The sequence below is a fragment of the Bos indicus genome, chromosome 1 (assembly GCF_029378745.1).
Source record: "Bos indicus isolate NIAB-ARS_2022 breed Sahiwal x Tharparkar chromosome 1, NIAB-ARS_B.indTharparkar_mat_pri_1.0, whole genome shotgun sequence".
Taxonomy (NCBI): Eukaryota; Metazoa; Chordata; class Mammalia; order Artiodactyla; family Bovidae; genus Bos; species Bos indicus.
The window spans coordinates 138,763,540-138,775,902 of NC_091760.1; the positions used below are offsets into that span (position 1 = coordinate 138,763,540).

General features: G+C 43.0%; 1 protein-coding gene across 1 annotated transcript in view; it reads left to right on the forward strand.

Moving 5' to 3' along the window:
- The first annotated feature begins 2,950 nt into the window (after positions 1-2,950).
- Positions 2,951-12,363, forward strand: part of MRPL3 (mitochondrial ribosomal protein L3) — a 57,086-nt gene continuing 47,673 nt past the window's right edge. Inside the window, exons 1-4 of the mRNA XM_019962499.2 lie at positions 2,951-3,205; positions 4,787-4,971; positions 5,981-6,072; positions 7,967-8,065. Coding sequence (XP_019818058.2) covers positions 3,114-3,205; positions 4,787-4,971; positions 5,981-6,072; positions 7,967-8,065 — 468 coding nt within the window. The 5' untranslated portion in view covers positions 2,951-3,113. The remainder of the gene's footprint in view (positions 3,206-4,786; positions 4,972-5,980; positions 6,073-7,966; positions 8,066-12,363) is intronic.

The window sequence follows — 12,363 nt, forward strand, 5'->3', positions numbered from 1 at the left end:
AAGAGTAAGCACTGAAGAACTGATGCTTCCGAATTGTGGTGCTGGAGAAGACTCTTGAGAGTCCCTTGGAATGCAAGGGTATCAAACCAGTTAATCCTAAAGGAAAGCAACCCTGTATATTGACTGGAAGGACTGATGCTGAAGCTGAAGCTCCAATACTTTGGCCACCTAATGGTAGAGCCAACTCATTGGAAAAGACCCTGATGCCTGGAAAGATTGAAGGCAAAAGGTGAAGGGGTGGCAGAGGATAAGATGGTTAGATAGCATCACCGACTCAATAGACATGAATTGAAGCAAACTCTGGGAGATAGTGGAGGACAGAGGAGGCTGGCATTAGGTCACGAGGAGTCAGACATGGCTTAGTGACTGAACAACAACAACAAAACACTAAAAGAAGATAACAGGGTTATCTTTTTTTCCAGTGAGAAATAGAAGTCCCAGAGAGGCAAAATGGTAACAGGGTCCCAGGCCCATGGTACTGTGAAGCTGGAGATCAGTGCCCTAGAGAAGCCCTGGCTAGGTCCCTCAAGAATTGGATTGGTTCTTGTCAATTAGAAGTACACTGTAGTGATTAAATTAAGACAATACTTCCCAGACCCAGCTGATTGACCCAGTCAATCAGGAAATACGTGACAGAAGACAGAGCATGTTTTGCTTTGATTCGGTTTAGCAATGGTGTCTGCTAAGGATTTCTTCGTTCAAGGTTGCCATCATGGACTAGGAGAATTCTGGCACTAGGGGCAAAGGTTAGACTGACTGGCTGCCTCCTCAGGCCTCACAGACTGCCCTGTGTGATATGATCACTTACCAATTTTCCTCTCAGCAATATAGGAATTCCAATGCAAGGGTAATAACATACTTGTCTTAGAGAATCAAAGAAACAGAATGGCTGGGAGCACAGGCTCTGTGATCACACTGCTGAGATTTAAACCTTGGCCCTAACTAGTCAGAAGAACTTAAGTCATGTAGTGTCCCTGTGTTTATTTTCTAAACTGTAAAATGGAGATAATTATAGTATTATCCTATGGGGTTATTATAAAGATCAAATGAGGAAATACACCAAAGACTGAACATGAATTCTGTTAGGAATCAGACTTCAGTGTTTAATTTGTAATGCAATGTCAACACAATACTTCTAACAGATCACACCCAAGGCCACACTCCAGTTACAAAACAGTTCTTTCTTCAAAAAATCTTATCCTCAAAACAGATCTGCTCCCTCACCATCATTATCCCTAGTTTCATGCTGTCCTTCTTACCTCCAACAAAATTACTGTGATGCCCAAATGCTGAACTTTTGCTGAATAGTATCCATTTCAAAATAAGTCTGTTTCCTTCACGCCACTCAGTGTAAGTCCAAATATTATGACTCATTTGTAGGTGTATGCTCTCTCTTGCTGCAGGAAGCTAATGAAACTTAAATTTACGAATTCAAGTATGCTCCTGGTAGTCTCTGACTGAGATTTCCAGGGCTTCCACAATATTCATCCCATATTATATGCTCAAGAAATGCTAGCCATCGGCACTTGTAGGCAAGTCTTTTTATTTATAGCTGCTTGCATACAGCATACCTCAAGATATGCTTTCTCAGTAAAGGGCTATTCTCAAATAACTGGGAAGCCAGGCTAGCATGAGCAAACAAAGATTTTGAGACCATCCTTTGTTTTCTAATTTTTATCTCTATAGAACAGTCCAAGTAGTTATCAGGAATTGACCATGGCCTGGACTTTTTAAGCCAGCATAGCCATATCTCAGATAAAAGAGGGTCTTGAAATAGCTTAAGTCTTTCTATTTCTGAATTTCTACAAGCACTCATCTGACTAAGAAGGAAACAAAGTAATAGAATGAATACCCAAGATCACACATGGTGATTAGGCTGACTCTGGAACCAAGGACAAGGGTTTATTTGTACCTAACAGAGAAGGCAATGGCACCCCACTCCAGTACTCTTGCCTGGAAAATCCCATGGACAGAGGAGCCTGGTAGGCTGCAGTCCATGGGGTCACAAAGAGTCAGACACGACTGAAGCGACTTAGCAGCAGCAGCAACAGCAAAGTATATTAGGAATAAATGATTGTGCAAAATAATTTAGTAATCGTTTCTCTCTCCAGGAGTTTCTCCTGGTCAGGAACTCATGAGTTTCTTAGCTGGGTGGTTCAGGCTCAGTCTTTCATGATTGCAGTCATTGGAAATGCTGCCTGGAACCAGAGGAATCCCTTCCTAAGTGGTTAATTCCTAGTTGGAAAGATGGTCCCTCTCCACATGGGCCCCTCCACGGGGATGTTTGAGTGCCTGCAGGACCAGACTGCTGGCTTCCCTCATACAGAGCCATCCAAGAGCCCAAGACACACTGGCAATACCTTTTATGATCCACCCCTGGAAAGTCACACCACATCAACTTGGCCATAGTCTACTAGCACATGTCAGTCCCATTTTAGTACCAATTCTTCCATCTGTTTTGGACCCAGCACTGTCTGTATTCCTTCATTTGTAATATAAAAGTAACCACCTTTTTTCAGGGATGTTTTGAACATAACCCAATATAAGAATATCAAGAGCTGCTTAGTACAATGAGGGGCCCACAACAGGCACTACTTAGAAGTGACTTCGCTTCCTTAAGAAGCCTGTCCCTAGTTTGTCTCATTCTCTTAAATTCCAAGAGTCAAGTTCTTTTTCCCATCCATGGAGAGCCAGATCCTACCCACCCCACCCTGCTGCTGCTGCTGCTAAGTCGCTTCAGTAGTGTCCGACTCTGTGCGACCCCATGGACTGCAGCCTACCAGGCTTCTCCGTCCATGGGATTCTCCAGGCAAGAACACTGGAGTTGGTTACCATTTCCTTCTCCAACCACCCCAACCTACTCAGAGCCAAAGTTAGGACTATTCCGAAGGCGGAACTCTAGTTCTTGGAGCCGATCCCAGCACCGGCGCGCTTTGCGAGCGGACCGGAAATGGTTCTGGCAGTTCTTTTTCATCCGGGAAGGCAGTGAGGGAGGCTGCGGGACAGCTCCGGACGGTTCAGAGGACTGGGATACGGTCGCTGCGGCGCCCTGAAAGCTAAGCCGAGCGGCAGGGCGCCCGAGGGTGAAGGGGCTGCGCTCTCCCGGCCTCACCATGCCTGGTTGGAGGCTGCTGGCTTGGGCCGGCGCCCGGGTGCTGGACCGCGGCACGGGTGGCCTGGGCACTGCCCTGGGCTCGGGAAACAGGTGGGTGCTGGGGAGAGACGAGCGTTGGGGGTGATCCTTGCACTCGCGGCCGCGGGCTGTGGCTAGGCCCGGCCCAGGGTAGGAGGGAGCTCCGTGCAGGCCTGGAGAGTTAAGAATCACTACTCAAAGGACGTGCCCTTTGAAGGGTTGAAGGGATAGGTTTTTTTGTTTTCAAAGCTGATAAGCCGGCGACTAGCAGCAGCAAGAAGTACCAACCGCCATAATATTATCTTCCAATTAGTGAGTGTTTATAATAAATGTTGTTTTAGAAACATTAGGCACCTTGGTTCATGTAGCCTCATGAGAGCTGTTATCATGCGTTTTACAGATACCACCGGAGAAGGCACTGGCACCCCACTCCAGTACTCTTGCCTGGAAAATCCCATGGACGGAGGAGCCTGGTAGGCTGTAGTCCATGGGGTCGCTAGGAGTCGGACACGACTGAGGGACTTCACTTTCACTTTTCACTTTCATGCATTGGAGAAGGAAATGGCAACCCACTCCAGTGTTCTTGCCTGGAGAATCCCAGGGATGGGGGAGCCTGGTGGGCTGCCGTCTATAGGGTCGCACAGAGTCGGACACGACTGAAGCGACTTAGCAGCAGCAGCAGCAGCACAGACACCACCATTATTCCGTCCTATCATTATTCAGTTTTACAGATAAAACAGTCTTAGAGACAAGCGATTTGCCCAAGGTCACTTAACTAAGAAGTGCAGAATTGAGACTCTAGCCTGGCTGTATCTTCCTGTCTACAAAAGAGATAGACCTCAGAAAGCTTTACTTCTTTCTGACCCTCCTCTCAAGAATTACACACCTCTTTCCTGACCTCTGTCCCCTAAAGTCTTTGTTGTGTGTTCAGCTAGTAGAGGTCAGGTCTTTTATGGATTTTTAGAATTTGCACACTCCATTTTTTTCACCATTCTGAGCCTAGGCCATGTCATTACAGATAAGAGGTGAGTTTATAAGAAAAATAATCAGTAAGCCCACATTCTGTCACCTCTACTGGATGTAAACTGTTACGGTACATGCTCAAATGGGCCTGTGACTTCTCTTGTCTACATAGGACTATGCTATGCTATGCTAAGTCACTTCAGTCGTGTCCAACTCTGCAACCCCATAGACGGCAGCCACCAGGCTCCCCCGTCCCTGGGATTCTCCAGGCAAGAACACTGGAGTGGGTTGCCATCTCCCTCTCCAATGCATGAAAGTGAAAAGTGAAAGTGAAGTCACTCAGTCTCGTCCAACTCTTAGCGATCCCATGGATTGCAGCCTACCAGGCTCCTCCATCCATGGGATTTTCCAGGCAAAAGTACTGGAGTGGGGGTGCCATTGCCTTCTCCGCTACATAGGACTACCCTGTTGGAAATCTGTTTATCCCAGAGGAGAAAGGGAGAACTTTTTCTCCAGGATTAACGGTTAAAATATGAGCCCCGTTATTTTCATGAGGAATGTCAGTGAAAAAAAACTGGAACAGGATGCACACCTTTCTCTAAGGCCCTGACTATACTTTCCAGCTGATGTAACCTCCTGTACATTAAATGGGGAACCTTTTGAATTGTACTTTGTTCTCTATTTTTGCAGAACAGACATCTGCGTTTTGGTCAGAAGTCTCCATGGCAAGAGTGGTACTTGGTGGGATGAACATCTTTCTGAAGAGAATGTTTCCTTTGTTAAGCAATTGGTCTCTGATGAAAATAAAGCCCAATTAGCAAGTAAACTCTGTCCTCTGAAAGATGAGCCGTGGCCTATACATCCTTGGGAACCAGGTGGTTATTTTGTGTATGTTGTGTTCTCATTGCCTGATTACTGTCTGACTGGCACATTTAAAGTCATAGTGACTTCTAGATAAATTTGTCATATCTGTTTCATGACATAATGGTGTCTGTTTCATTGTGGTTTGGTTTGCAAGTATATTTCCAGCATCCTAGTCTACTGTTAGTGACTGTCTGATGATCATCAAAACTTCCTTAAGAAACTGCATAGTAGGTGAAAAGAGAATCATTCTGCAAATGTTTTTTTTTTACTTTCTTCAGATAAAAAATAGAAAAGAAAAGCTGGAAGAGTGCAATGAACTAAAATGTATCACTCAGAGATTTGCATTTGAGGTGTTGCACTCAATGCCTGCCAAGCATAAGCCCACAATCAGCTCTTAGTACCAGACAGAGTGCTACATCCATCTTTGGCCAGAGCAAAAAGCATAAGACCTTTCCTGCTGAGGGTGTTGTCTTTGACTGGGGGCTATTGTGGCTGTCAAATTGTTTAATGACTAGACATCTCAGTGGAGCAACTTCATCAATTTATACAACAAACTGAGTGCCATGGTAGATGCTAACATTTTTTAGCCACAAAACCACTTAGATCATCTCTGTAACTTCAGCTAACTTCTTAGAGTTTGAGTAGTAGATATTTCCTGATTAATGAGGTTGGATATGAATTGATAGTAGGAAAGCAAGGCATAAAGGTGGATTCATCATTCTTTCTATTAATTACCACTGTTCTAAATACTAGAATATACCACTTTAACTGTTTTCTTTATTTTGTATAGTTCTCTTATATTTTTTTATTTTACCGAGATTTATCGAGTAATACTATGTCAGGCATGGTTGAAGGCACTTACATCTGAAAGGAACAGTTGTAGTTTACTCTATGGATATATCAGCATGTTTGTTATCTGCCTATTCCTTATATGAAACCAAAATTTAGGAAATCCTATAGTATCAAGTTGACAAATGTTGGAAAAAACTGTGTGAATACTGATTTGTCTTTAATTGCCAGGTTCCTCTAGAGTGGGCCTTGTTGCACTGAAGCTAGGCATGATGCCATTATGGACCAAAGATGGTAAGAAGCATGTGGTCACATTACTTCAGGTGAGAAAGAAATAGAAAATAATAGCAAATCTGTTGTGTGTACTGAGATCTATTTGTACAAACATGTTGCGCAATAGACAATATTTGTATCCTGAAACATGTGAAGAAGAGGTAGAATGGAGCATAAATTCTGTGAAAGAGGCTTCTGAGGATGTCAGTGAATGTTCTTACTCATGCCTGAGTGGTGGCTTTCTTGATAGCGGTATTGGGATAACTGGAGCAATAAATTTAAAAAAAAAAAAAAAATTGGAACCTAACTTCTTACAGATCTACTAGTTTAACTCACAGTCAGAAAAAAGTCTCAGTCCCATCTTATTTTCATTTATGCAGTTCTTTCAACTCCAAGTTGTAATTTTGATCTCTTTACTAACTCAGAGTATAACACTTACCTGGAAAAGAAGCATTTTGTTGTCTGAAACAAGGTTACTGGTTAAGAATGTAGGGCCTGGAACCTGAATATCTCATATCTCGGTTATACCATTTCCTAGCTGTGTTCTTTGAAGCACTGCCTCATCTGTAAAAGATAGGATTTTATTCTTCAGGAGAAATCACTATGACCTCCCTCAAAGGGTTACTGTGAGGCTTGCACAAGATGATAAATGTCAGGCACTTAAATTTAAAACAGTGTTCAATGTCCAACATTAGCTGTTGCTGCCTTTATCAGTATTATAAAAATCACTGGTAAGTTGAGACCATCATTCTCCAGATTACTTTAAACAGCTCACTTCATCTTTGGAGTTAAGCCTTGGACAAGCGATTAGGCAAGTGATGGAGATTAAAGTGAGAGCCCATACATGGAAGTGCTTCCGGTACTGTCAGGCACAGGTGGCCTGCAAGCCCTTAGTAAGTTTTTACTGACTCTGAATGATCAAGGAAAGAATTATATCAGTAGTTTCTAGAACTCTACAGAACTTTGGGAACTTTCAGGAATGACGGGTGGGATTGTAACTTGGAACAACTACTTCAGGAAATAGCATTAGGGAAAGTTGAGGTAGGTGAACCTGTGGTCTTCCAGTTTCACTCCTAAGTGTTGCTAGAAAACTCAAACAGATGAGTTATAGCAACATTACTCTTAATACTCCAAAAATAGAAATAACTCATGTTTCCATCATGGTAAAATGGATAAAGAAATCATGGCATATTTACATGATAAAGTGCTGGGTGGCAGTGAAAATGCACAGAATGGAGCTGCAAAAAGCAGTGTGGGTGAACCTTACCAATAGAATCTTGAGCAAAAGCAGGAAAATTTGGAGGAGTCTATGTGGTCTGACTCCACTTACATGAAGTTTCAACAGATAGCACTAAACTACAGGATTAAGCAGTGCTTTCAAAGGTAGTAATTATAATGAAAAGTTAGATAAATAATTACCACAGTCTCAAGAGGGATGGTTGTTTATTTGAAGGGCAGTGCCTCTCAAACTTTTCTGTACCTCAGAATCACCTGGGGGGCTCAGAAAACACAGGTTCTGTTTTAGTAGGTTCTGGCAGGGGCCTGAGACCCTGCATTTTCACACAGTTCCCAGGGGATGCTGATGCAGCTTGTCTAGGGACCACACTTTGAGAACCACTGCTCAAAGCGTAAAAAGGACAGGGAGGAATGGGTGTGAGGTGGGGATTGGGAAGAGACACAGAGGTTTGGGGGATTTTTGATGTGGGTAGCGGTTATATGCATATTTTCTTTGTAAATACTCCATTTTGTTGTATATTTTTGTTTTATGCACATTATGTACTGTGGTTAATGGTTTTTTTAGATTGTGATTGGTTTTAGAGGGATGATGAGATCAGAAACTTTAGAGAATTGTTAACTGTCTTAGGGACTCAGTGTGGCTGGTATGTAATATTAACATGTATTCCAGCACATTGATTTTGTGTGTGTGTGTGTTTTGTTTTTTAGGTACAAGACTGTCATGTCCTAAAATATACTCCGAAGGAAAATCATAATGGAAAAATGGCAGCCCTGACTGTAGGAGGAAAAACTGTGTCACGTTTCCATGTAAGGATGCATTTTCATTCCTAGAATACTGCATTTCATTAGCTTTAGATCTGAATTCTTTGAAATTCTGAATTAAGTTTTGAGGCTATCCCATAGTCATAAACTTGTCCTGGAGGTAAACAGTGGATTTGGGGGAAGACAGTCTGATAGAGGGGCATCCCTGGTGGTAAAGAATCTGCCTGAGATGCAGGAAACCTAGATTTAGTCCCTGGGTTGGGAAGATCCCCTGGAGAAGGGAATGGCAACCCACTCCAGTATTCTTGCCTGGAGAATTCCATAGACAGAGAAGCCAAGGAGAGACAAGAAGGCCGTCTTCGATGAACAGTATATAAAAATAGAGGAAAACAACAGAAGGAGAAAGACTAAAGCTCTCTTCTGGAAAATTGGAAATGCCAAGGGAATATTTAACCCAAAGATGGGCACAATAAAGGACAGAAGTGGTAGAGATCTAGTAGATGCTAAAGAGATCAAGAAGAGATGGAAAGAACACACGGAAGGACTGTACAAAAAATATCTTAATGAACTGAATAACTGGTTCATGTTACCCAGAGCTAGGCATTCTGGAGTGTGAAGTCCAGTGGGCCTTAGGAAGCACTGCTGAGAATAAAGCTAGTGGATGCAATAGAATTCCAGTAGAGCTATTCAAAATTCTAAAAGATGATGCCATCAAAGTGTTGCACTGAATATGTCAGCAAATCTGGAAGACCTAGCAGTGGCCACAGGACTGAAAAAGGTCAGTCCTCACCCCAGTTCCCAAGAAGAGACGGGACTAAAGCATGTTTGGTACTAAACATTTTTAGTACTAAAGTACTAAAGAATATTCTAACCATCCAACATTTCCACTCATCTCCCATACTAGTAAGGTCATGCTTAAAATCTTGCTTGCTAGGCTTTAGCATTATGCGAACCAAGAACTTCCAGACGTCCAGGCTGGGTTTAGAAAAGGCAGGGGAACCAGAAATCAAATTGCCAACATTTGCTTAATCATAGAGAAAGCAAGGGAATTCCAGAAAAACATCTACTCTGTTTTATTAACTTCACTAAAGCCTTTGACTGTGTGGATCATAACAAACTGTGGAAAGCTCTTAAAGAGATGGGAATACTAGACCACCTTACCTGTCTCCTGAGAAATCTGTATGCAGGTCAGGAGCAACAGTTAGAATCCTGTATGGAACAACTGATTGGCTCAGGACTGAGAAAGGAGTATGACAGTGCTGTCTGCTGTCACCCTGTTTATTTAACTTAAACACCGAGCACACCATGAGAAATGCAGGGCTGAATGAGTTACAAGCTGGAATCAAGACAGGCAGGAGAAACATCAACAACCTCAGATATGCAGATGATACCACTCTAACGGCAGAAAGTGAAAAGGAACTAAAGAGCCTCTTGATGAGGGTGAAGGAGGAGAGTGAAAGATCATGCTTAAACTAAATATTAGGAAAAAAACACACTAATATATTGGCATCAGCCCTACTACTTCATGGTAAATAGAAGGGGGAAAAGTGGAAGTAGTGGCAGATTCCTCTTCTTGGGCTCTAAAATCACTGTGGATGGTGACTGCAGCCATGAAATCAGAAGATGTTTGCTTCTTGGCAGGAAAACTATGACAAATCTAGACAATGTGCTGAAAAGCCAAAACATTACTGTGCTGACAAAGATTAGTATATCAAGGCTATAGTCTTTCCAGTGGTCACATGAGGTTGTGAGAGCTGGACCGTAAAGAAGACAACACCAGAGAATTTATGCCTTCAAACTGTGGTCTGGAGAAGACTCCTGAGAGTCCCTTGGACAGCAAGGAGATCAAACCAGTCAATCTTAAGGGAAATCAACCCTGAATACTCATTGGAAGGACTGATGCTAGAGCTGAAGCAACAGTATTTGACCACCTGATGCAAAGAGCTGACTCATTGGAAAAGACTGATGCTGGGAAAGATTGAAGACAGGAGGGGAAGGGGACAACAGAGGATAAGATGGTTGGATGGCATCACCAATTCAGTGGACATGAGTTTGAGCAAGCTTTGCAAGATGGTGAAGGACAGGGAAGCTTGGTGTGCTGCAATCCATGGGATCACAAAAGAGTCAGACACAACTGAGCGACTGAACAACAACAACAATTCCCAAGTAGAATGCTGAGTTTGTAGTTTAAATGTGAAAACATCTGCACAATTAGTATTTTGGAGTTTTTTTGGATAACTAAAAGCAGAGAATACCTTTTAAGAAATGGTGATGATTTTCACTAATGGCTGCTGAAATATCTTTATGTTTACTAAAACATTGCTTGTCTCTAGATTAATATTTTTTTATTATAAATTGTTTATGAAGTGAGCATGAATGGAAATTAGGAGATAACCTGTGCTATGCAGCTGTCAAAATTAGCAAGTGTTTATCGTTTACCTTTTATTTCCTTGTCATAGTTAATTTTTTATTTAAAAGTTTTAATTTTCTTTTTTTTTTTGAATTATTTAATTTATTTATTTCTAGCTATGCTGGGTCTTCGCGGCTGTGCAGGCTTTTCTCTAGTTGCGGTGCGCAGGCTTCTCATTGCAGTGGTTTCTCTTGCTGCCGAGCATGGGCCCTGGGGCGCGCGGTCTTTAGTAGTTGTGGCTCCCGGGCTCTGGATTGCAGGCTCAGTAGTTGTGGCCCATGGGCTTAGTTGCTCATTGGCATATGGGATCTTCCTGGATCAGGGATCAAACCCTTGTCTCCTGCATTGGCAGGAGGATTCTTTACCACTGAGCTACCAGGGAAGCCCCATAGTTAACTTTTCAGCACTTGTTACATGCTGATAATATAGGCATAAGTCTTTTACATTTATTAACCAATGAACTTTTTCAGACTCTAATAAGGATAAGTAACCCTCTCAGGGACACCAACTAATAAGAGGTAGACAGTCAGACTCCAAAAGCCTTACTTTCTTAATTGTCTCTTGATATCCACCCTTTGGAAACATACAGGGAAGGCGGACTAATAAATCAGCCATCTCAATACGGTACTATAAATTGCAGCAAGCACACTGGCCAGTTCTGCTTGTGGAAATCTTAGGAGGTTTCACAGGGAGGAGACCAGAAAGAAGGGCGGGTGTTAAAGGTATGCCAGGGGGAGTGGGCTTTACAGAAGCAGACCTGTGGAGGAGAATTGCTGCCTGGGAGAAGGACAGTGTGTCTGGATCTTAAGGTGTGGTGGGGCTGGTGGGAGAGTGTGATAAAGGTGTGAAAGGTGGGGCTGTCAGGATGGAGTTTAGAGTTTCTGAATTCTTTAACCAGAAAGTGAAAGAAAGTGTTAGTTGCTCAAGCTTGTTGACTCTTTGTAACTTCATGGACTGTAGCATGCCAGGCTCCTCTATCCTTCAGGCAAGAATACGGGCGTGGGTTGTGATTCCCTTTTCCAGGGGATCTTCCCAACTCAGGGACAGAACCTGAGTTTCTTGCATTGCAGACAGAGCCATTACTGCTCACTACTTTAACCAGGGCAGTAGTCAGATTAGTCAAAGCTATGGTTTTTCCAGTAGTCATGTATGGATGTGAGAGTTGGACTATAAAGAAAGCTGAGTGCTGAAGAATTGATACTTTTGAACTGTGGTGTTGGAAAAGACTCTGGAGAGTCCCTTGGACTGCAAGGAGATCCAACCAGTCCATCCTAAAGGAAATCAGTCCTGAATATTCATTGGAAGGACTGATGCTGAAGCTGAAACTCCAGTACTTTCACCACCTGATGTGAAGAACTGACTCATTTGAAAAGACCCTGATGCTGGGAAAGATTGAAGGTGAGAAGAGAAGGGGATGACAGAGGATAAGATGGTTGGATGGCATCACCGACTCAATGGACATGAGTTTGAGTAAACTCCAGGAGTTGGTGACGAACAGGGAGGCCTGGTGTGCTGCAGTCCATGGGGTCGCAAAGGGTCGGACATGACTGAGCGACTGAACTGAACTGTAGTCATATTGTTATCACAGTTAACTAAATTATAAAATCCTCCATGCTGGGAGGACTTTTAAGGGATGAGCCCTCTGGGAGAGTTGATTAAAGTCTTTTGCGCTGGAGCAGTTGCCTTGGGCTTGGGAGAGACAAGCATTATAAAAGACCAGGTGAGGATGAGCTGGTGGGACAGGACCCAGCAGGTCAGTGCTGATGCTGTGACCTGGGACAGAGACAAGAAATGGATTGCTTTGGAGGAAAGATGTAGAGTTTACAGAAAAGGCAGGTGGAACTGTCCTGTAGGTAGTGGGGTATGTGTGCTAAGTCACTTCAGTCGTATTCGACTCTTTGTGACCCCATGGACTACAGCCCATCAGGGTCCT